The sequence below is a fragment of the Dipteris shenzhenensis genome, chromosome 10 (genome assembly GCF_047967505.1).
Source record: "Dipteris shenzhenensis isolate YYH24624 ecotype China chromosome 10, Dip_SZ_1.0, whole genome shotgun sequence".
Classification (NCBI taxonomy): Eukaryota; Viridiplantae; Streptophyta; class Polypodiopsida; order Gleicheniales; family Dipteridaceae; genus Dipteris; species Dipteris shenzhenensis.
Genome location: NC_141605.1, coordinates 51570536 through 51596683, shown reverse-complemented (window position 1 = coordinate 51596683; position 26148 = coordinate 51570536). Strand labels below are relative to the sequence as shown.

The following is a 26148-nucleotide window of genomic DNA, read 5'->3' as shown; positions in this document are numbered from 1 at the left end:
CCAAAGGGTGCCCAAAGTGTGGGTACCCAATACCAAGCAAATTGCTCTTGGTGGAATGCAACTTCCTATACACGAGTGAATGAAATTGTGGAGATGTTTTAAAGCAGTTTGTACTTTGTGAAGCTTTCCAAATGCATCTATTTGAACGCATAATAATTGAAGGGTTTTTGGAAAAAATAGCCTTTACAATTTACATAGGAATTTACATGTCTAGACACTTCAGTTAAATGATATAGTTGATGTAAACATGTTGCTCTGCATCACCATGCAATTCTCGATATCTTTTAGTTGCCTTAGTTGGGGATTGCAAATGTATAAGTGAAGAATGTCATAAATAAAAGCCGCGAAATTCAAGGCTGATAGATTCTCTATCTCGAAGCAGATTAGGTCCATGTGAGAGATTCAACTCCACGCTATGTATCTAATCTCAAACAAAGCATGGATTGTGCAATGCAGAAGGGGTGCTGTACTCAGCAAGACATGATTTAGAGGGACGCAGATTATCAATCTGCAGATGAAGAAGGCTATTTAGCCCTATTATATATGATGTTTCAAAAGCATCAATAATATTGCTTTTGTAAATAATTTATCACCGGTCTTTTGCATAATTTTGCTTGTAATCTGAAAGAACTGCTTTTCCATCAAGCCTACTCGTGTCTCCATGACACATTTACTTTATCACCAATGTCATGAAACATTCATCCTTCTATATACTATACTCTTAACAGTGGAGAGTGACCATCCTTCATCAGCAGTTTTATCGTATCAGGAACACATGCAGGTAATTTGCTTCTATGGCAAATATGCAGTTCACTAAGAACATTCACCCCTCCTCAGACTTTGTAACAGATCAAGGTATCCTATCTGATCAGCAGTTATATATCTGTAAAACAAATCATAGATATGTAGAAAACAATAAGACCCCCAAAACAAGAAAGCATAAACATTGACGCATGCAATGACTGACTGACACAAAGGTTACGCTGCTGACCCATGGCGGAAAAGGAAATCGATGACGACGAGGGCACAATTAGGCTTGTAAGCTGTGCTAGTCTGAAGGATCTTCTCAACTTCACCAACAGGTAATAAAGAAAAACTGTCAACTTCACCATCTGTAACAGCTTTGATGGGTCAGAACGTCATATTTGCCAGTATATTGTATGTTAGGTTATAAAACTGCTCAGTTTATTAATCATACTGGAAGATGCCGTTAACTGAAATTAAGGAAGGACAGCAACACTTAACCTCTATTGCAGGGCTGAAAGTCAGGTGGAAGTTCCAGGTCGTAACAAAATAACACATCCCTTTTGATTCTGTCTCCATCAATATCTTCATAGCTAACAGCACCTACTGCCAAAGCCCTATAATATAATCAAGAAATCAATAGATGGCCAGAACTAGATGGCAATACAACATACTGGAGTCAACACACAAAAGCATCAAGTTTGTGTAGAAACAAGCCCAAGTTCTACCACTGAATTTCCAATGCACACCTACCTCTCTGCAATGGCCCTCGAAATGCTAGCCTCTTCATCACATTCCTTAATAACATTTTCCATACAACTGAGCCCCTCAGGCTGCATCAACAGGAGACATGCTTATAAACTTGATGCACTCCACTCTTACAGAACAGCAACCTGTTGTAGTGAGCTGGAAAAAAACCGACATTCAACAGAAACTCCATTGCGGAGCTGCTGGCTCTACATAACTAACGTCTACATTTAAGTAGTAAAAATCACACAAGATCGCAAGTAACGGAAATAAAAAAGAAAGTCTGAATATTCAAGTGTGAAGGTAGGGAGAGTAAGCTAGAAGAGAATGCGAGGGCGAATATGAGAGGGACATTATGCTTCCATTGTCCACCGAAACTCTCTCTTGAGCATTGTTCATTGACTGTCTGCATATCTACAATAGTACACACTAAGGAAAGATGTTGGATTTGAATTTACCATTGTGGGATTTTCCTGGCACTATCTCATCGGTTAGCTTCTGCTGGGGGGAGTGTTGGCCTTAGCAAGCACCCTCCACCACTTTTTTCTAACATGATATCAGGGCCCTGAGGCAGATGGAAGACTCACGAGTGTTGGGAGTAGTGAGTGCATGGACCATCCTCAAGGACACGTAGAGGTGAATCATGATGTGAGGATTCTTGACCTCGAGACGGAGTTGTACAACATGCACATGGATGAGGCGGACTCGATTAAGGAACACATCACCAAGGCGAAGGTGGTGGGGGATCAACGCTCAGCGGTTGGTCAAAAGACAGATTCTGCAAGAATGGTTAGGCTCTCGCTTGGCATGCACCCGAGAAACATCGTGACTATGATAGCAAGAGCGATCAGCACCGATGACTTTTGAGTATTAGTGCCTCTGCTTTCGCTGGAGGAAGCCCGGGAGAAGAAATATGACGGATCCAATGACAAGGCCTTTAATGCTAAAGACGAGTAAACGCGTGAGCTTGGTGACAGCAAGCCCAGAAGATTGCCAAGGCTGAGGATGATGGAGACTCTTCTCATGGTTACAACAAGAAAAAGAGAGAAAAAAGTTCTACTGCAACCAGCCAAGACACTTTTCGAAGGTCTGTAGGAAGAAGGCTGATCAAAAGAAGGATTCCAATAAAGATTCAGAAAATACAAAGACGGCAGCAAATGTGGTAACCACTAAAGAGCTTGTCTTGGTAGACACTCCCAGTGTTGCTGAGGTACAGTATGCAGACCTTAGTGTACTAGTATGCATGTCTGATATTGAAAGGTGGTCTAAAGAGGAGTCAACAACCTTTGTGAAGGTGAAGGACAGCAAGAAGTACTCAGGTTGCTATGAGTGCAAAGCTGGTATCATTGACATGAGGGAAGGCTCTTTGAAAGTACCTCAGGATTGAGGATTAGTGGAAGTTGGGACACCAAAGAGAGCACAGTAGGATTACACATAGAAGCTGTGAGTGCCTCCATGAGGTACATGGCTTGTTTTCAAAGGAAGCAAACAAGCGGGTGGATCTACTGGTATTTGCACTCATTGTATGTTCATTCAAACCCCAATAGCTTTATGGGCAGATTCTGTGATTCATGTTTCTCAAAGTTGTGAGATTGGAGAGTGAAAGCCTTCCTGAAAGGTAGAGAGGGAAGACTCGGTATTTCTTCGAAGCACGGATGCAGCTTTCTGGAAGGAGGATTTGGTAGGCCTGTTGGACACAGGAACATCTACAAGTGAAAAGAATGTGCTGAAGCTAGAAGAGTACTTGCTTGAGAGTTCATGGTCCAAGTTTTCTGGAGACACAATTGGGCTAGGCGATTTGTGGGGATATTCCATTACGGCCTCATTGCTCAGGTTGGTTACTTGGCTGCGGACTTTGCCAGAGTGGAGACAGGTTGAAACAGACCTTGGAAGCGCAGTGCTTAGGCTGTTCATTGATTGTGGGAGGTACAACGGGATCATGGTTGCACTAGGAGTGTTCAGGATCAATGGCAGGATGGTAATTGAAGTTGGTGGTGCCATGGACCTGTGGTACTGCCAAAATTGTACCTGTGTACCAAGGTCGTTCGCTTGCACAGGGCCAGACCTAGAGGAGCAAGAGCTATTGATTGAAAGACCAATGGACAAGGATGACTCGGACTTGTCCAGAGGGTTTCTCCATGGGAGCCAATGGAGCATCTACATCGATGTGTGGGGATGGGCGTGATGGAGTTTAGAAGGTCACCTCCCCATCTGTGAACCCAAATGAGAAGAGGATGGGGGTTGCACCATATAGGTCAGAAAGGCAGGGCTGCCACATGAGCAGCATGGAGGCTGCCATGTGGGCAGCATGGAGAGAAGAACGAGCCTGCCAATGGTGGGCTGGAGAAGCAGTGAACAATGAGCAAGATGGCCCTCATCCAGGGCAAAAGTTTGTACCAGGACTAGCAGCATGGGCTGCTCCGACATGGGCAGGTTTGGACCTGCAAGAGGGACTGCAACCAGCATCAGAAGGTTGTGCAGCAGTCTGGAGCATGTCGGGGCATTGTAGCAGGGCAGCGCAGTGCAGTGCAAAACAAGGTCGCCTAGAGCTGGGAAGCCACGCGGCAGTCAGGTCCACCTGGAAGTAATTGTTTGGGGTTTTAGAAGCAGATCGGAGTACACCAGCAGGTTAGAGAAGTGCAGAACCAAAGGGGCTGGAGGAGATCTGCCACACAGTATTGAGCCTGGAATAGACCAGGTAATGGATGCAGAAGGGACCAGAAACAAGCACAGTTGGAGGTGGGCCAGTGGTAGGCTGCCACGTTGCCACATCAGACAGTCTGGAAGAAGCCACAGACTGGGTCGGCCCAGTCTGTGAGAGAATCAGGGCAGGTCTGCTGGGGTTCTGGCCTATAAAAGGCCCTCATCCTTGGGGCGTCCGATTCCATTGTGCCAGAGTTCTAGTGCCTCAGTTTTGGGCTGTGACCACTGCAGCAAGGAAGGTCTAAAACAGCAGAAAGAGTCTTCGTCAAGGGACTGCCTACATAGCAGCAAAGGAAGACAGAATCAAGGGAGACTTGTGCCTCACTATTGGAGCTGCCTTCACAGCAGCAAGGAGGTCAAGCTTTAATCACAGGAGCAAGCACTGCCTTACGATAGTCTATCCAAGAGAGCAGGCAGATGTGTTTGTTGGGTACCATTGTGAGTCCCACACAAGCTCTTGGAGAGCAACACAGGCTGATTGTTTTGAAGGTGCCATGAGGAGGTAGGAGAACATTCTGAGTGTCCGAGGGCTCCATATCTAGTCGGCACCCTGCTGGCACGCTGTGCACACATTCTGTATATGATTTGGTCCAGCTTCGACAAACAGATCTTGATGTTTCTTCTCTCTCTATTGAGCATTTACTCTTTGCACATCTACAGTAGTACACATAAGGAAAGAAGTTGGATTTGAATTGACCACATGTGAATCCAGGGCACTATCTCATTGGTTAGCTTTCGATGTGGGGAGCGTCCGTGGCCCTTAGCAAGGAGCCTCCACCACTCTTTCCTAACAAATAATAGACCGACACTGCTCTCAATTATGTAGGAACACCACCAACTAGATTTCTCCTTGTAATGAGACTCTCATATACTACAAATCAAGCCTCAAATGTCCTCATGGGGAAAAAAAATCATGGCTCTTTTCTAATCATGCCAAAGTTCAACAGAAGAATTATGCCTAGTTTCCCTAGATTTCATAATCATGCAAAGAAGCTTAGGAGTCAAGATCTCTAAACATCTAGGACAATAATTACATCTGGACAAACTCAAAAATGGTGAAAAATTCCCTTGACAAGTTACCCTCTGTGCAAGCAATGATGCACATGACCACTTAATTACATGAAACTGAGAACCGTGAATAACCGGCCATTGACCTAAACACTTACTAAAAGGTTTGCATTCACGAAATGCATAAATCCAGCAAGAAAGCAAGTGTTGCATCAACCTGTCCACCAGCAACCAAATGGTCAAGCATGCCTGGATATGTTTGTTTGGTCATACTTCGCCTTGCAACCCAAAGGTACTTTTCTCCATTGGAATTAGTCATATATCCATTGATGTGTACCCCATATGCCTGCCAAATAAATAGCAAAAGTGAATGAACTCATAGTGGGGAGTAAAGGTTGTTTTATTTGTTGGGGAAGGGGGGAGAGAAAATGTCCAAACATCTTTCTAAAGCAGATCTAGCATGGATGTTGGAGCAGTAGCATTCAAGCACATCTTCTCACTCCTATAATTTTGTGACCATCCAAAATTGTTGTAAGAGATTGATTGCTTTAATTAGAGATTGTCAATGGCCGCAAATAATACAGCCATTACTGTCTTTAAACAACTATCAACCCAAATATCATGTGTATCACCTTAACACACTATCTGTTCAGATCCTTGGACACTTTTCATTAAGGTCAAACTTATTTTCCTTCATTGGGGCATACTTGTGTCCCAATCTTGTTTCTGTAGGATTCAGCTATAGAGGATGGAAGGATATCAAGCCGCAAAGTTTGTACTCTTCATACACATCGGGGGGGAGGGTAGATTGGAGGTGACTTCAACATGATTGAGTACATGTCACAGGAGTTTCATACTTATATGGCAGGCAGAGGCATTATACATCAGTGGACTGTGCCATACACACCTCAACATAATGGTGTGGCTAAGAGGAAAAATTAGATCTCTCATCGGGATGGCAAGATGCATGTTGAAGGGTCAAGGTTTGCCCAATAGGTTTTGGTTGGAGGCCATCATGTGTGTAGCATATGTGCTCAATAGATGCTTCGCAAAATCCTTACAAAAATAAACTCCATTTGAAGCTTGGTATGGCAAGAAGCCTTTATCGCACACTTCCGAATGTTTGAATGTTTGGCATACGCATTACTCCCAGAACTGCAAAGAAAAAGAACCAAGCTTGATGACAAAGCTGTAAAATGCCTTTTTGTGGGTTATAGTTCTGAAAGCAAAGGGAACAGACTCTAACATCCTGCCTCCAGGCGGATTATAGTAAGTAGATATGTTGTCTCTATGGAGAACTCAGTTCAGCCTTTGCTGTTATGCACAAAACAGCATGAAATCTGTCCACAGGATGTGTTTACTTCCTTAATGCCCCTGTGCAAAATGAGTCAGCCAGTGTACAGCTTTCAGATACACATCAGGGTGCTGAAATACATCCCATAACAGCATGAAAGCAGCCCGTTTTAGCAGAAAATCAATATTCCCACAGATCAGCCCATGGATGAGGCCATTGTGGAGGATGCAGTGAATGAGAAAATGACAGCAATTCAAGCATCCAAATGGATGTCCAAATACCTGTTAGATACAATACGTGATAGTAGGATGATTAATCCATTACCTTATAGGGCACGCTTAGCATCTCGTCATGGATCTGGATTACTTACGGATTATGCTTTTGCGAGCACATGCAGTGAGAAGGAGCCACTGTTCTTTGAAGATGCAGAGGAGGATCAAATTTGGATGGCCGCTATGCAAGTGAATATGATTCCATCACGCAAAATGATACATGGTATCTGTATGAGAAGATTCATACATTTTTAACCAATCAAGGTCTATAGAATAGTCCAAAAGAAACTACCCTATATGTCAAAAAGGACAAAGAGATTTGCTTATTGTCATCCTTTATGTGGATGATATGCTGCTTATAGCCACAAGCGAAGTGAAAATTGCAGATTTCAAGAATGATCTTGAAGCTTTGTTTACAATGGCATTACACTACTATATGGGCTGTTACACTACATTTAAGTTTATGCAACATGATGGCATTGTTCTCAAACAGATCAAGTTTACGCAATCAGATGAGGGCATTGTTCCCAAACAACCTAAGTATATGTATGACTGTTACAAAGGTTCAAGTTTGAGGACTGCAAGCCATGCCTACTCCAATGGAGCCTGGCTGAGGCTAACCATGCATGATGCAGGTGAACCATTTGATGTTGTCACATACAGTCACCCTGTTGAATGTCATATACCTTTGCAATACCATCCAAATATTCAATTTAGTTTATCCCAGTTAAGCAGGTTTATGCACAGCCCAAAGACACCTCATTGCTGTAAATTTTGTTTGCAAGGTACTCAGTCTCTTGGTTTGTTCTATGCCAGGGGGCCAACTTTGAGTTACATGCTTTTGGTGATTTCAGATTGGGGTGGTGATTATGACGACAGACACTCCACCAGTTGCCATTCTTCCTCTATTGGCAGTTCATGCATTTCTCAGTTGCACAAGAAACAATCCATTTTGGCTACTTCATCAAGTATAAGACAGCCTTCACCACTACATAGAAAGAGTATTAGTTTGCAGCCATCTACTATGTCAGAGAGAGATTGCATGCACAAGAGATCAGTTTGATCTACTACCCTACACATCAAAATGTTGTAGATCTTTTGACCAAGGCTCCACCTAGAGAAAAGTTTGAAGCTGTCTACAAAGCTCTAGGCTACTTCCTTTTGTGACTGATCTATCACCTCTCACCCAAGGAGCACTTTTATCCCCAGTTAGAGGTATTTTCCCTTTGGGCTAATTAAGGTTATTAAGTGTGTGAGGGTACATAACTCCAAGTATGTGTTCCACATTTCAGTCTCTTTGCAACATCAGGACAATGTTTGGCTTCACACTTTGCTCTCTCTACTCTCTAACCTCTTCCACCATGAATTTGTAAGATGTTAGTAGTGAGTTAGGGTGAACAGCTCTACCTGGATGATGGTTGTACCAGGATTGCTCAAGATCATTGGTGGTTTCGTGACTAAAGATGGTGGTATCATGGATCTATGCTACTGCCAGAATTATACCTGTGTACTGTCATGACGAGAGAAATCACTAATCCATGATTCGTAGACATTAAAACATTATTATATATTATACGCCAATGGTGTAACGTGTATTTGTATTTATGATGGACACCGACCAATTTGTTATGGCGGTGGATCATCTCAATAGATAGGACTAGTCGGAGCTGGAGCCACTGCTTCAGACAACATCGAATTTGGACATGCGATACTTATTCTATTAATAAAAATGTGCACACATGTGTCTAGGTCCTAGGGGCAATAGGAAGGGAAGGGTGCATTAAGGTGCATTGAATGGTAGATGCATGGGTCCTAAGCTAAGGGTAGGTGTAAATGGGAAGATGGAACTTGAGTGATCTCAAGGGACATTAATGAAAGGGTATCACCCTTTCTTGTGAATCTCACGTAGCATTCTTCATTCACATTGCATTCATCCGCCATCTCTCACACACCTTGCATGTAGGTCAAAATAGAAACAAGTACTCTCACGAAGGCGCTCTTTCCCATTGGTGGGCCAATTGGCATTCAAATTCTGCATGCATTGCACACATTTGCATTCATCTTGAAGATTGTGAATGAGCATTTCTAATTTCAGGCATTTCCGGGCTAGTTCTTCACATTTGGTATCAGAGCAGCGACAATCCACAAAAGGGACAGCAGGAGAAAGAAAGAAATTTTATTCGAGTCTTCGGAAGACCGATGGGTATATGAGACTGGAAGCAAACCTAATACAAATCACAATAAGGGTGGAGCTACTAAAACGAGCATCATCACCCGTGCTAAATCCTAAGTCTGATCATACATAATCAAATACATCTGAGTGTAACAATGAAAAGAAAGAGACTGGAGCGGAGCGGAATCCTCCATATGTCATGTTGCCCTCGCTGGTGCATAGCTGGTGATGGGATGTTGGTGCCCGTCAATGGGTGTTGTGCGTCTCGGTCTCCTGGACGAGACTCGACGCAAGACCAGAGCCACCGTGACTCCCGTGGGACGTATCCCAGGTCTAAACAATGATGGGAGGTCCCCCAGAGTGATCTGTGTATCCCCTTGATGTCTCGTGTGTTGTGCTGCGGTTGTCGGGTCGGGGTCTCTGTCACATCTGCACCTAGAGACTGGACGATCAATGTCACTCGGTTCTAGGAAGCTAAAGGACTGGGGAGAGGGGAAGAAGGGGATGGAATGGAAGCTCGGTGGGAGAGGTTTGTGTGGGAGAAGGAGTAGATGAGGATCGCGATACGCTGAGAGGGAGGGAGGACAAGTGCGTGAGCTGGGTTGGAAGAAGGATGCAAAGAGAGAGTAGAGAGCTTCTCGCAAAGGGCGTGTATGGGGAGCAAAAGATAGGGGCTAGGAGGATCTCTGAAGTAGAGGGAGTTCAAAGGCGGGAAGGGCTGCTGGAGAGGTCGACAGTGGCCAATGTGAAGAGCTTCAAGGACCTTGCCAACGTATGTGAAACACTAAATGAGCAACGGATTGATATTGAAACAAGCGCAAAAACATCACAGAGGGAGGGGAATCACGACTGCATCCCTGAGAGGAGCTTGGAAACTGGACCGCACGTCGCTACTGGAGAAGAAAGCTTGTGAAGGAATTCTGGGATGGCAGGAGGCATCGTTACTACACGAGCTGAAAAGACCTTGGCTGCAAGAAGCTTTGGGATTTGGGGCGTCATTACTATGCTAGTCAGGGAGATCCTTGAATGATATGGGTGCTACAAAGAATGATGGGCTAGTATTGTGAAAACACACATTAGCTTAAAGGCCGTAGGTGGATAGGCTTTGGCCAGGCAGGAGGTGGGTGCTCGGTTGTAGCTGCAAACCTCGGCTGTTGGGAACTGCAGAGTTGGTGGACTACATCATGGGAGCATAGCTCATCACAGACTACGTGAAGCCGATAGGGGTTCCAAGGCAGCTCATTGTAGTGAGTAAATTGCTTGTTGTTGAACAAGGGAAGAGGCCTTGGTTGAGGTAATAGGACTACGGTCTGTAGAAAGAAAGAAAGAAAGAAATTTTGTTAGAGTCTTTGGAAGACCGATGAGTCTATGAGACTGAAAGAAAACCTGATACAAATCACAGTAAGGGTGGAGCTACTGAAACGAACATCATCACCCGTGTTGAATCCTAAGTCTGATCATACATAATCAAATACATTTGGATGTAACAATGAAAAGAAAAGGACTGGAGCGGAGCGGAATCCTCCGTATGTCATGTCCCCCTGGCTGGTGCATAGCTGGTGATGGGACGCTGGTGCCCGTCAAGGGGTGCCGTGCGTCTCGGTCTCCTGGACGAGGCTCAACGCAAGACCAGAGCCACCGTGACTCCCATGGGACGTATCCCGGGTCTAAACAATGACGGGAGGTCCCCCAGAGTGATCTGTGTATCCCCTCGATGTCTCATGTGTCGTGTTGCGATCGTCGGGTCAGGGTCTCTGTCATGTCGGCGGCTAGAGACTAGACGATCAATGTCACTCAATGGGAAGAACTCTGTGATCCTGCTCTGAGATGTGTCTAACGATGTGACCAAGCCCCGTCGCCTGAGTAAGTGCCTGAGTAAGTACACTCTATGTCGGATTCCGTCGTGAATTCCTTTATCTATGCAGGATGGGAAAAAGAAATACCTATCTGATGTATTTCATGTCCCGAATATCACCAAGAACTTAGGGTGATATAGTAGAAAAAGAGGAAAATTTTACAAACCATGTGTCTGCCGTGCATGTAATACCAACACTTGTATAAAAATGAAACTGTGAAAATAAAATGCCGCTTGCTTGAGGTATAGCATGGAAAGCTGAACAAAACAGAGTACATCATGAGAAGATGACACCATGGTATTTACAATGATAGCCAATCTGCTTGTCAAAAATCTAACAATGCTAGAAAACCCAAAAAAAAATATGTATCCATAGATTACTGAGGGAGGTCATCAGTAGCCTTCTCCTCTGCCGCAGTTGTATCTATCTCAGGCTTGTTGTTTTCCTCCTCGGCCTCAATTGTATCCATCACATTTCTCAAATCCTGGTACTTTGTCTTATACCTGTGGCATCACCAGTAGTAATGATCATGTTGCGATTCCAAAGTGGAATGGGAAGTCTGAAGGGTGGTCAGCTGTGTCCAAAGCTCTGTAAACCCCTCGTCCATGGCTGAAAGCTTCGCTTCCAATTCAGCGACCCGAGAATCTGATTTTTCTTTGGCAGTCAGTGATGAAGACAATGAGTCCTACAACTGAGTGAGCTCCTGCTGAAATTTGGTTACCTCTGTTGCATGCTGGCTGCTCAAAGTTGCCAGATCTGTTGCATGCTGGCTGTGCATAGTTGCCATATCTGCTTCCCATTCCTACTTGTGGATGAGGTGGGATCTTCAAGGGCAGCCCGCTAAATGTTCCAAGGGATATCGCGCTCATGGATATCTGATTCCTTCTGTTTTTTCCAGCTCTCCTCATGCTGCCGAAGTGTCACCTCTGAGGCACGCTGCTAGGCTCTCTCAAACTCTGACTTCAAATGTTGTTGCTGGGAGAGCAGTTTATGAGTATAACTTGTTGAATTAAAGACCGATGCGTGAAGGTATCATCCATGTTACGATGTGCGAGATGTAGGGATCTCTTCATCCAGGCGTATCTATTGTTGTAAGTCAGCCTGTCAGCCATATTCATCATGTTCCCCAACTCCTCGAACATGGCAGGCACAGCGCGCTCTTCCACCAAAGACAAGCTTTCTGTAGATGCCAAATGATCTAAGCCCACAAAACATGTCAGGGCCCTGGAGGTCTTCCGGTTCTCTGCGAGGCATTCCTGCAAAGGAATGGTGAAAATCTGATCCACATCCTCCTCTTCCACGCATACCGGGGAGCGTTTCCTGTGTAGTACAGATAGTAATTTTCTGTAATCTCCATTCTGTTGCTCCACAAGAGAAACATTTGAGAGGGATGGGCCTGAGGAAGTAGCTATATAAGCTGTCGACATATCATTCTGATGGAGGGGTGAGCAATCCACGTACTTGGGCAACTTTCCTCCCTCAAATATCTGTCCTGTTGGTGAAGTTGCCGGAGAATCTCCCTCTGTCTCTGCCCTGCGAGGGTCGTGGGGGGGCCGGTCTGTGAGAAATGTGAAGTACTCCCTAAGAAGCCTAAGAAAGCTTGTGGGAGTCAGGTCCTAGAGTAAGATTCAGATCCAACCCACAATGGGAGGCCACGAGATGAGATGGCCCCTGAACGGTGGTGATGACTACATCGATGAAAGTGGTGGCGAGGCAAGATGGTATAGCCGCAGTCTGTCTCGATGGTCGCAAAAATGCACTATCCGAAGGAGGCACTGGTACAACACCCGTCGTCACTAGTACAACATGGGGTATACCAGATGCGACCATACCCACTGAAAGTCCAGAGGTCACTGGCGAAGCCTGCACAACTGTAACTGATGGAGATGCAAGTCCAAAGGTCACTAGCAAAGCCTGCACAATTGTAACTAATGGAGATGCAAGTCCGGAGGTCACTGGTGAAGCATGCACAACAGTCACTAATGGAGATGCCACAAATGTCACTGAGGAGGAAGGTCATGAACCAGAGGACACTACTGTTGATGGGGAACCTGAAACAAAATGCATTGATGCTGTTGGAGAACCTGAGATAAGTGTCAGCACTGATGAGATATCGAAAACTGGTGAGATATGTTGGACAGCTCCGAGACAAGCTAGACCAGGTTGCACTTTTTTAAACACCCTCCTTGTCGAAAGAGGAGAGGAGGTAAGAACCGTGGAAGTGAAAACGGAAGAGGTGGCAATGGTGGTGACAAGAGGGGAGAGGGATGACGAAAGAAGTCGACCTGTTACAATGGAAGGAGGGTTGGCTTTCCATTGGTATAGCAAGAAAGTGAGGTGTGGCCCACAAGTACATGAATATGTCCCCCGACGCTTGAGAACTATGTTGCGGAAGGCGGAGTAGAACAGAGAGGCGAAGTCGTATGGAGTGATGGAGAGAATGGAGTCGAGTGCAAAATGGATTGCCTTAGTGATGAAGAAGTGTCCCAGGGCACAGTAGAAGTGAGTAAACAAATACCGTGCTAATATAGGCTCTCTGTTGTTGCCTTCGAGAACCTTCTTGCACTCATGTCCGCAGCGATGAGATTTGCAATTCAATAAGGATATGACTGTGCGTGACTCTATGTGAGGTGGCAAAAAAGGGAGGGTGGGAAGACGGAGGTAAGTGGACACAAGACTGGGAGTGAAAGAAGTCAAAGGTGTCTGTTGCAAAGTCATAGGACTGAATAAAAGTAGTACACATTTGGATGTCCACAAGGGGAAGTGTCACTCCATCAAACTCTGTGAGGGACATGCGGGCTATCTCATCAGGAGATAAAATGCTAGACATCTTGAGCTTAGGATCCAAGAAAGGTTTGAAGACGACCCGAAGCATCGAGGAGGATGAATTAGGAGTGGGAAGGTCCCCAGCTAAACTCTGTTGGGCCAGATCACCCCACCACCAGTCCTGTGCCCAGTAGATTCCTTGGAGGTGGCCTTCAGAGTACCTGTGGGGGGCAGATAATCAAAGCCTCCATAATTCGAAGATTCAGAGGAACTAGAAAAAGGGGATAGCTTCTCATTAGAAACGACTGTAATACTGTTGGAGGGCAGTGAATCTGTAGCTGCTCGAGGACGTTTGGAAGTGCCCTTTGGTGTAGACCTAGCACCCTGGTCATCTGTTGTGTGTTTGCCAAGTGAGGCCATTGCGAGTGGTCCTGATCCTCGTTCTCGGGCTGCCCAAGCCGAATGAAAGTCCACGAGGAGAGTGTTTCGAGGTAATTTAGGCTTGTACTTGTGGCGATGGGCACCGGCAGGCATGAACGATGGCATTGAACAAGGAGATGAAGAGGCAAAGAGCGAGGAGGGGAACTAATGGTGGCGAGGTTAACAAGGGAGGAGCCCATAGGAGAGAATCCGCTACAAGAGCCACCAATGCAAGCCCAATTGCCGGAAGGGCACGGTGTGATGGGAAAAACCGAAAGAGGTGGAGAGCCGGGAGGGGGCCGCGTGGAGGTAGAGGGAGTGACCTGGGATGTTGAGAGGGTAGGGACTGGCGGTAGTGGGAGGGAGTGTGCACGTAGAAAATGGGAGGGGGTAGAGGGAAGAGCATGGAAGTTAGGAGGAGGGGGGGTGCACAGGGTAGTAGGGGATGTAGATAGAGGGAGCAGGAGGGGATAGCGTAGATGGTAGCTGGGGAGGGGGGGTTGAATAGTGGGAGCGGGGGGATAGCGTAGAGGGTAGCCGGGGGTACCGGAGATGGAGTGGGAGGGCTGTAGGGAAGGAGGCAGGTAGAAGAAGCAGGGAACGGGGGGTGCAGCAGCTGCAGAGAGGGTGTAGGGAGGGGGGAGGGGGGTGTAGGCAGCGGCGTAGGCGTAGAAGGAGTGGGGAGTGGGGGGTGTAGGCAGCTGCAAGGAGGGAGGCGGGAGGGGAAGTAGGGGTAGAGGGAGGCGGGTAGTTGGAGGGGGAGAGGGAGGTGCGAGGAGGGAGGAGGGGGCTGTTGTTGCGATGAGGGAGGAAGGCTATTGGCGAGGGAGGGGGAGTGCAGGTTGCCAAGGAGGGGGCTAACGAGGGAGGGAGGGGAGGTGGTGAGGGGAGAGGGAGGGCTGGCCGTCAAGGATGGCGCAGGGAGAGAGGGGAGGTGTTGAGTGAAGAGGAAAGGGCTAGTCAATGGTGATGGAAGGTGGAAAGAGAAGGTTTTGGTAAGAGAGAGATGGAGTGTGACAAAGGGTGGAGAGAGAAGGTGTTTGTAAGAAAGAGGTGGGGGTTGGACAGAGGGTCGAAAGAGAAGGAGTTTGTAAGAGAGACATGGGGGTTGAACAGAGGGTGGAGAAAAGAAAGAAAGAAAGAGGGAAAGTGACACCGGGGTGGAAAGGGGAGTTCGAAGTTAAAGAGAGAAGGTGACCAGGGGGGTTGAAAAGGGGAGTCCTCACTTAGAGAGAAAGAAAGAAAGAAAGTTTATTAAAGTCTTCGGAAGACTGATGGGTCTATGAGACTGTGAAAATCCTGATACAACGAGGTGTGGTAGTGGAGCTACTAAACGAGCATCCATACCAATGCAAAATGCAAAAAATGCAGAATGACAGTACTAAGTCCTAAGTACAACATAGTCATGTCGATGGTCGACTATATATCAATCTCAGCATCATCGTCAACATCATCATCAGCAGCAGCAGCAGGACATCAAGATGGATGCGGTAGTGGAGGCATGAAGTCAGCAATAGTGTGTTGTCGGTCACTCAAAGGTGCGGTCCTGGCATGTCTTCTGGTCGTAGCTCTGCGTCTAACCAGGGCTACTGTGACCCCCGTCGGTCGGGCTCCGACTCTAAACAAGGAGGGGATACCCAAGTGTGATCTGTGTGTCAACCCTTTGTCTGTCGAGTCACAAGCTCCGGGTCACGGTCATGTCGAGGCCTCGTCTCGTGGGGGTCCATGTGATCTAGCTGAAATAACTCCGTGATAGAGATGTCCGGTCACATGCTCCAGGTCACCGTCATGTCAAGGCCTCGTCTCGTGGGGGTCCATGTGATCTGGCTGAAATAACTCCGTGATAGAGCTTTGAGAGGGATAAACCGAGAAAGAAGTTTGCTTCTGTCTCCGTGCTTGGAGTATCCTCTCATGGTGTCTAAGTACCTCATGAATGAAACCTGCCAAACACTGTTGGTCTAGGTAGGAGAGGAAACAGGCCAAAATCCCATAGCTATCTCTGAAGAGGCAGTAGAAGCGCCCTCGGATCTCATAGTAAACATGACATTTGAAGATGAAATGCTCTTCTGTCTCAACCTCCTCCATGTCACACAGTGTGCATATGAGCCTCTCCCTGGGTAGTCGCTCTGCTCTGCCGCTCTCGATGCAAAGTCTGTGTGAAGAAACCCGAAACTGCCCAAGAGAGATCCTCAGTGAGTGAGGTAGGTGAATCTGCGTGTATCCTAGTGGGTCAATGAAACCCTCCACTGTGATATGTAAGAAGTGATCTCTGTTGAAGCTAAGCTTCACTGGGAGTTCAGTCAGTCCCAACCAGGTCCGAAATGTGTGTAGCTGTAATAGATCCTCACGGACTGGTTGACCACGTGTGATAGGAGGGGAGAAAATGGAGCATCCATGCTGTACTGGAAGGGAGGTAGTCTATCCATATGGAGCCCCAGTCGCTCAAACCATCTCTCTGTAGGTGCATATCAGCACCTCTAGTCCCCTCCTGCTGCAAGTGCCATAGAAGAGGATAGAGCTATCCATGGTAGCCTGCTACGCCTAGAAGTGTAATCCCCATATTCCCTGACTTCGTACGGATACGTGATGACTTGAAATGCAACATCTAGTTGTAAAGGGGGTGTCCCAAACTCAGCCTGAATGATCTGGTGAGGACCAGATTGCTTACCACGAATCATCCGTGATAACATCAGAACCTGTAGCCACTACACACGGGCCCACTCTGTATCCGACAAGTCTGGCCCCCACCATGGGCTATTGTACATCCCTGCTGGGCGAACCAAGGAGTCAAAAAACAACCCCTTGGTGCGTGGATCCTGAAAGTGCGAGCAGAAGCACTGCCTCTCTAGGGGGATCCTCAAAGAGAGAGAGAAGGTGACACGGGGTGAAAAGGGGAGGCCTCACTTAGAGAGAGAAAGAAAGAAAGAAAGAAAGAAAGTTTATTAAAGTCTTCGGGAGACCGTGAAGGTCTATGAGACTAAAGATAACTGATACAATGAGCATAACGATGGCAGTCTCAAAACGGGCCAGCCAACCGTTTCTACAAAAAAGAGATTATAAAGGACGGTGTGTCTAGTCCTGATACAAAAAATATGTGTCAACCTCCAGATGATACAAAAAAGAAGAGGGGGGCACCAAAAATGGGGCAGGGGGGGGAGATACAAAATATATGTGCAGGTGGTGACACTGGAGTAGAAAAGGGGGTCCTCAGTGAGAGAGAGAAGGTGACACGGGGTGAAAAGGGGAGTCCTCAATTAGAGAGAGAAAGTGACACCGGAGTGGAAAGGGGGGTCCCATTTAGAGAGAGAAAGTGACACGAGTGGAAAGGGGGAGTCCCATTTAGAGAGAGAAAGTAACACTCAGTGTCAAGAGGAGGTGGCATTTAGAGGGAGAAAGTGGCAATCGGGTAGAAAGGGGAGGTCCCATTTAGAAGTGAGATCTCTATCACTCATCAACTCAACAGGACAGCCAAACCGAGAGATGATCTGGTCATATAGAAATGTGGCTACCACCTAGGCTGTACAGTTTTTGACTGTCTTGGCTTCGTCGACCCATTTGGTTCCATAGTCGGTGGCAAGCAGAGCATACTTGTTCCCTTGTCGTGTGGCAGGAGAGATGGGCCCTATGAAATCCAACCCCCAACGATAGAAGGGGGGCACTGGAGTAAATGGTTTTAGAGGGAGGTACTCAAGCCTTGTAGGCTTGGGGCCTGTTCGTTGACATGAATCACATCGGGTCATATGAGCATGGCAGTCTCACAGAAGAGCTCGGGCCACTAGAACCCAGCACGCATGATCTTCTGGGTAGTAGCATCTGGGGCCATATGCCCTCCACCTATGCCAACGTGTGCCTCTTCAAGGAAGCACACACCGTCTCAAGATATGGTCCTTCCCGAGGTTGTACAATTGACCTGCAATCAACTTAAAACAAGCGGCTTGAAGGATCCTCTTCCGTTTCTCTGTCGGAGTAGACCTGGAGGAAATCCACCTATAGACAACAGTTGTACTATGTTGGCATACCATGGTGGAAAGCAGTCCACCACAAGCAGGCATTCATTAGGTAGTGCTGTCACCCCAAAAAGACCCGCATCAGATAATTCATCTATGATACCACTGGCTGGTACCCCGGAACTTAACCTGGACAAGTGGTCTACAGGTTGACACAGTCTGCCAGCCCTCACCAGAATGTCAAATTCAAATTCTTGAAAAAGAAGAATTCATTTGCTTAGCCGGCCACCAAGAGTACGCTTATTCAATAAATATTTAAGAGCTTGATGATCAGTGATGATCACAAACTTGTTTCCCAAGAGGTAGTGACGATACTTGGTCATGGCATAAACCCAGATCCTCCCTTTCTATCGTATTGTAATTGCGTTCTGTTCCATTGAGTTGTCAATTGGCGAAGTGGATGGGCAAATCAATCTTGTTATCCTGGTTAGGTTGAGCCAGTATAGCACCTACTACCCATCCACTAGCATCCACATGGACATGAATAAGACATCCCAATCTGGCTGCCTGAGGATTGGGCCTTTACGAGGCGATGCTTCAGATCGTCAAAGGCTAGTTGTTGTGGGGTGGCCCAAACAAAAGATCGGTCTTGATGTAGGAGTTATGTCAGTGCAACAACAATGTCGGCATAGAAACGTATGAACCTCCGATAATATCCCACATGCCCTAAGAAAGGCTTCACCTCTTTGGGTGTACGAGGAATAGGCAATGAGATGATCACCTCTACCTTGGCGGGGTCCGTAGTCATCCCCTCAGCAGAAACAATATGACCAAGGAGAACACCTCGGAGTGCGAGAAAGAAGCATTTGTCAGAGTACAAGCACAAGCGCACTTCTTTGCACTTATCAAAGGCCCATCTAAACTTGTGTAGATGATCATTTTGTATGGCCGGATCAAGATGGGAGGCAGCTTTACCATTAAAAACAGAGAAGTCATCTAGAAATACCTCAAGAAATTGCTGAAAGAGTTTGGTGACAAGTTGTTGAATTATTGTGGGGGCATTACATAATCCAAAGGGCATCATTCGGTAGGCGTACATTCCCCATTGAGTGACAAAGGTCGTCTTGGGCTGATCCTGTTCTTTCACACAAACTTGATTGTACCCGCTATATCCATCCATGAATGAGTATAAAGCATGTCCTGCCACTGTCTCTAACACTCTATCGGTGAAGGGAAGGGGAAACCTATCACGTCGTGTTGCATCATTCAAACTCCGATAGTCAACACATATTCTGAGTTTGCCAATCTCTCTTTTGGGTACGATGACAATTCCGCTGACCCAATCCGAGTAATCCACTGGGTAGATTACTCCTGCTTGCTCCATTTTTTGTATATCTATTTGGACTGCCTTGCCATAGTTGGGATTCATGCAGTATGGACCTTTAATCACAAGGTCTACATCTGGGTATAAGTCAATACGATGCTCCATGAAATCAGCCGGCACCCCCTTCAGATCCTTGTAGGACCAAGCAAAGACATCCACAAATTCTTTAAAAAATAATTATTACTGCTGCTAGGAGATAATCATGTTCCCAAACCCAAGTGGCTACCTTCAAATGCCGAGGTTGGTCCTCAGTCCCAATGTTGAGGAACCACCAGTTCCGTGCCTCATCAACGCGGACAATGCATTGGGATGTGGAGGTACTTGGTTCACCCATGCTCAGTTCTGTATGTGCTTGAGTATCCTCAAGGGAATTTCCCCCTCCACTTCTCTCAACCAAGATGGGGGATAAGTAACTGGAGGGTTCTCTGGCACGTGCACGGGCTGAAATGTAGAGCCGGTAGGTGTTGTGTGCTTTCGACGCCTCGGTGCCTGTCTGATGCCCCAGTAAGGTAAGCCTTCCACCTCATAAGTGGTTCCAGGAAGGTCTTCCACTGAGGGGTGGTCGGCTTCTTATAAGTAAAGGTTGGAGGATTGGACTTTAACTTCCCTAGGGTCCTCTTCTCACCCTTTGAGGCTATCTTAGATTACGGTGCCTGCATTGTATAAAATCCTTTTGCCTCAACCTTGGGTTTTAGAGAAAGGCAATTCTATTTGGCGAATGCATCGCCCAGCCAAGTGGTGGAGAAAGAGATTACAACAGCTTTGGGTCTACAAAGCTCCTCTTCGGCAATAGGTTTTCTTCTGGTGAGTGCTTCTGGGCATTTTTCCATCTGGACAGATGTTGGCTCATAGACACATTGCTCCTGCTCGTTGCCACAGATGTTTGAGCTCTCAGAAGACTGTGCTGTGAGAAAGAGAGAGAGCAACAGTGAGAGCAAGAAACGGGAGAGAGAGTGAGCTGAAGGCTTAGTTGCAATAGAATAAGAGTAAGAGAGTCATACAACTGAAGGAGTGAGATAAGGTTTTGTCCTAGTGACAAAACCTTAGTAGTCACTAACCATAGTTAGTGGACTAACTGCGGTTAGGGGAAAAAACCTCTTAAAGAGGAAAAAGTGCCCCTAACTAGCTTATTAAATTACATTGGTCACTACTGAATTATATTTACCCAAAAAGAAACAATTGCCACTAGTGGACTGCCTAGTGTCATAATCACCAGCCCAATCTGAATCACTGTAGGCATGCATCTGCAAGTCACCCCCCCTGGGAAATAACAAGCCAAAAGACTTCGTGCCCTGCAAATAACGGAAGATGCGCTTAACTGCCTACCAATGCATAGTTTTTGGGCTGTGCATATACCTGCTCACCTGAGATACTGCAAACTGGATATCAGGTCTAGTGTTGCAGAGATAAATGAGGCATCCAACAGCCTAACTGTAAAATGTGGCATCAACTGATTCTCCTACATCATGCATTGTGAGTTTCAGCCTCGGCTCCATGGGAGTGGCTATGGGCTTACAATCATGCATGTTAAATCTGTCCAAGAGTTTCTGCACATACTTGGACTGAGACATAACAATGCCACGTCTCTCTTGAGAGAACTGGATCCCCAAATAAAAGTGAAGCAGCCCCAAATCTGACATGTCGAAGTTGGTCTACAAATCAGCTTTGAAATCTGCAATATTATCTTCATTGGACCCTGTGAGCAGTAAGTCATCGACATAAAGAATGATGACTAAAATTTCCCCCCCATCCTTATTGATGTAGAGGGTGCTCTCAGTAGGACTATTGTGCAGCCCCTTGCTGGTCAAAAAGGCATGAATCTTGGCATACCATGCACGAGGGGCCTGTTTCAGCCCATACAAAGCTTTATTTAGCTTGCATACTTGAAGTGCATTTTCTGAAATTTCAAAGCCTAGAGGTTGTCTGACATAAACCTCTTCCAACAAGTCTCCATTTAGGAAGGCTGTTTTAATGTCCAACTGATGAACATTCCACTCAAAATGTGCAGCCATTGCAATAATAGATCGGATGGTGGTCATCCGGGATGTAGGAGCAAAAGTCTCCTCATAATCTATGCCCTTTTTCTGAGCATAGCCTTTGGCAACCAGCCTTGCCTTGTATCTGTCAATGAAGCCATCTGGCTTCCATTTTACCTTGAAAACCCATCGTGTACCAATGGCATGTTTACCTGGTGGCAAGTCTATGACATCCCAAATCTGATTTTTCTGAATGGACTCCAATTCATCGTGCATGGCATTCATCCAATGCACATTGTCCTTTGCTTCTTCGAATGTTGTAGGCTCCTCATCGAGAAGAGTACCTGCATATGCTGATTCCACTGAATTAGCACCTTCCATGTGCCTTACTGCACTGCGAGTCCTGCCAGGTAATGGAGCATCAATCTTACTCTCCCTGAGAGTCTGTAACAGCCAATTTGGGACTGTTTTTGCTGCATGTATGTCTACAATTTCTTGTTGAACCACCTGTTCCACTGCCTGTGGAGGTGGCAAGACATCCTGTGGCTGAACTGGAGCATTGGGAGGTGGCTGTAAATTCTGATTTGCATCAGAAATATCAACAGGGGAACCCAAGGCAATGGGTAGTAACCCCTCAAAAACATCCTCTGAAGAAGAAGGCATATGAAATTCAGCCTGAGTGTGAGCTGAATTTTCTGCAAATATCACATCTCTACTGACAATGATCTTGTGTGTAGCAAGATTTGTAGAGACGGTACCCCTTGCTTTCTGCACTGTACCCAACAAATATGCACCTAATTGCCTTATCCGACAACTTATGCCGAAATTCAACTGGCACATGAGCATATGCAAGGCATCCAAAGACACGGAAATGATCCACTGAAGGATTTCTCCCATTCCAGACTTCATAGGGAGTTTTTGTTTTTAAAGCCTTAGTGGGAGACCGATTTAAGATGTAGTTGGCACACATTAGACCTTCAAGCCAGAATTTGTGAGGCATGTGTTTGCTTTTCAGCATACATCTGTCCATCTCCATAAGAGTTCTAGTTTTCCTCTCAGCTTTGCCATTTTGCTGAGGGGTCAGCCTCACTGTGAGCTGATGCACAATACCCTTGCCTTTCAGAAAAGCATCAAAATCTCCAAACAAGTATTCCCCACCTCTATCTGTGCGCAATGTCTGTATCTTGAGTCCAGATTCATTTTCAACCATGGCTGAAAAGTGTTTAAACACCATGAACACTTCTGATTTGCGCTTGAGCCCGAAGACCCAAGTGAAATTGGAGTAATCATCAATAAAAGTAACAAAGTAGAGATGACCACCCAATGATGGAGTCCTCATGGGACCACAGACATCACTTTGTATAAGCTGTATTTTTCGGACAGCTTTACTGAACCATCCTTTTTGAAGGGGAATCTGTGCATCTTGCCTAAAATGCACCCTTCACAAGCATGTAGAGGAGGTATCTCAAGAGGTGGCAATGCATTAACCATAGAGTGCTTCTGAAGTGTCATCAAGCTATTGTAATGCATGTGGCCATATCTGGCATGCCATAATTCTGCATTCTGCATGGCAGCAGTAGGAGTAGAAACTGCAAGAGCATGGGCTGCTCTTTTCTCAAAAAGATCAAGCTAAAAAAGCCCACGCAGCAGAGTACCAGATAATCTCAAGGCATAATCATTTTCTCTGTCTCGGACAGCACATTTGTCATCCTCAAAGATGACCTGAAATCCAGCCCTGTTAAGAGTGGACACTAAAAGGAGATTCTTGGTGATACCAGGCACATACAAGACATCTGAAAGTCTGAAAACTGAGCCATCAATGGCGGTAAGCTCAACTTCTCCTGTACCACATACTGAATATGACGAGTTGTTGGCACAAGTGACTTTCTTACCAACGGGAGGTGGATGCAAGGAAGTGAAGAGACACTTCCTAGAAGTGATATGCTTGCAGGCACCGCTGTCAAAATACCATGTATTCAGTGTTTCATTGACACTGAAAGCTGATGCATCCGTGGAAGGATCATAACTGCAAGTTAAAAAGGCATATGTATCATCATTACAAGTGGCTGTACTATCCCGAGCATCTGGAGCAGCCAGCCTAGAATCTGAAATGCAAGATAAAAAGGCATAATCCTGCCCAACAAAGTTGGCTACAGCATCCCCACTGTCAGATGCATGAGGAGCCGAATCTGAAACAGCCATACCGAAGCTGTTTTTCTTCTCTTTTGCAAGCCTTTTCCTGCATTCTGCAATGTGATGACCTGGCTTTTTGCAATGATGACAAAAACCCTTCTTCTTGGGCTTGCATCATTCTTAGCCTTTTGTGAAGGCTGTCCTAACCCACTAGAAGGCTGATTTACTGATGTCTTTGCCTGTCCCTTTCCTTTTGACTTGAACTTTGAGAGCATAGCCTGTTCACCTGCACGTGAAGCCAAGTTTTTCCTGGTCTGCTCTTCCTTGAGCAGAAGTCCTATTAACTCATGAAAAGTGAGAGGATTTGCACCCCCCCTCAATGATAAGTTCAGCGAGGTATGAAAGCTGAGATAAGTCTCAGGAAGAGAATTCAGAGTGGTGGTAATCATCTCTGAATCAGGAATAATCTCATCAATGTTCAATAATTGCTCTCTGAGATCCTATAGCTTTGTGAGGTGGACTGACATGGAGTCACCCTCTTCCATATGTGTATTACTTAACTCTCTTTTCAAGAAAGATACCCTTGCATCATTCCGGGCTGCATACATGCTTTCTAAGATATCCCATGCTGCCTTCGAGGTCTTACACGACCGGATATGCAGAATGATAAATCTTTGCACTGAAAGAGAGATGCATGACAGAGCTAAGGCATCCCGTGAATCCCATCTCTTTTGTTCTGGAGTGGTGGCTATGGCTGCACCAACAACCTGTCCTGCAACTGCACCTTGTGCACGACCTCTTCCACCTCCTTGTTGGGGAGGGGTATTAGGTGCTATACCTGCTGGTTGGATCTCACCCCCATTCACATAATCCCATAAATTGTGAGAAATCAGAATATTGCGTACCATAAAACTCCAGAGGGAGTAGTTGGTACCATCCAACTTGTCTTCCTGTGAAAGACCACCGAATTGGAAATCATTCTGATTTTGTTGGGCCATATCTGAGAAAGAGATTTTAGCAGATACAAAACTGAATTCCCTTATTGGGAATGAAATGCACAACTCCCAAAAAATAGAGACAAGCACTGGCTGTAAATGCAACTCAGATTTCTGCACTTGTCAAAAATCTGTCCAAGCATCAAAAACTCTCCAGAATCTACCAAAAGTGCTGCAAAACACTTCAAGAAAGGCAGTGTGAACTCAAATCTCCAAAATTGATCTCCCAACACAAAAGCCCCAATTTGTGGCTTGAAATTGCAACCAGAAAGGGGCAAATTTACTAAAAGCCCCAAATTTCAGATTAGATCTGCAAAAGCCCCAAATTCCGAGTTGAAATTGAGCCAAATTTCACCCAAATAGCTATTCTCCTGCAAAAGCCCCAATTTCTTCAACACTTGCAGATTTACTGCAATGTTTGCCCAAAAAGCCCAACTGTGCTCCCACAAAGCTAAGCCAAACAATGGCTATATGTAAAGAATGCGCCTGCCAATGAACCTTGCAAGTAGAACCCTGCTCAAAAGTCATGCATAAATGCGAATTTCCAAGCCCACCTTCAAACTGTACGGCAGTTTGTACGGAAGTGTACGGAAGATGCTTGAAATTAACTGCAGGTGTACGGCACCACACGTGCTGTACGGAAGATCTATACGCAGATGTACGAAAATGTACGGATAACTTGTACGCAGGAGCTGTATGGAAGCAGGTACGGACGACCTGCTGTACGGCGTTGCAGTTATACAGAACAGGCGCTACATCTGTACGGTGCTACAAATGTACGGTCGTGCGAAGTAGCTTAGACTGGCTGTACGAAACTGACGCAAGATGGTACGGATACTGCATAGATGTACGAGATAGTACGGCTAATGCAGGCTGATAGTACAGATCTGTACGGGGCTGTTCGTACGGAATTCATACGCATGTACGGACGACGAGCATAGGAGCTCGAAGCTTGAGCTGGAGCTGCGTGACGTCGAGAGCTTGGGAGCTGAAGATGGGAGCTAGTCCGGGGGCAAGAGGAGCTGGTCCAAGAGCTTAGTCTGCTTTGATACCAAATGTGAGAAAGAGAGAGAGCAACAGTGAGAGCAAGAAACGGGAGAGAGAGTGAGCTGAAGGCTTAGTTGCAATAGAATGAGAGTAAGAGAGTGATACAACTGAAGGAGTGAGATAAGGTTTTGTCCTAGTGACAAAACCTTAGTAGTCACTAACCATAGTTAGTGGACTAACTGCGGTTAGGGGGAAAAACCTCTTAAAGAGGGAAAAGTGCCCCTAACTAGCTTATTAAATTACATTGGTCACTGCTGAATTATATCTATAATTTTAACATCTCGTCCAACTATCATTTCTTCCGTGCTTCCCGACGGCAATCATTTGATTGCTGCATGCACGGGATCTAGATTTTCCTTCCAGAGACAATGTTATCACATATAGACATCTTCTCTAGGCATGGGTATGATAGTTCTGAAATTTTAGCAAATGCTGTCTGATTTCATTCCAAGGATGCAAAGTCAGTGAATAAAGCATTTTTGTATCCTCAATTCACTTGTATGAGGAAGCCCTTCGGTTGATTGCATTTGATTAGTTGTCTCATGGTAGCAATTGAGGGAACCTGATCTTCAATATCAAAGGGAACGTAAAACCCCATTGATTTTTCACTTTAATTTTCCAAGAATAATATTTAATTCCATTATTTATTTTAACCTTCCTTCCTACTCATCAAAAGCTAAATC

At 45.8% G+C, this 26148-nt stretch overlaps 1 protein-coding gene across 1 annotated transcript in view; it reads right to left on the bottom strand.

Annotated features, from left to right (window-relative positions):
- Positions 1-292: 292 nt before the first annotated feature.
- LOC147897955 (nudix hydrolase 20, chloroplastic-like) overlaps positions 293-26148 on the bottom strand; it is a 56866-nt gene continuing 31010 nt past the window's right edge. Inside the window, exons 5-9 of the mRNA XM_087380509.1 lie at positions 5420-5548; positions 1498-1577; positions 1246-1361; positions 992-1112; positions 293-883 (exon numbers count right to left, since the gene is read on the bottom strand). Coding sequence (XP_087236635.1) covers positions 814-883; positions 992-1112; positions 1246-1361; positions 1498-1577; positions 5420-5548 — 516 coding nt within the window. The 3' untranslated portion in view covers positions 293-813. The remainder of the gene's footprint in view (positions 884-991; positions 1113-1245; positions 1362-1497; positions 1578-5419; positions 5549-26148) is intronic.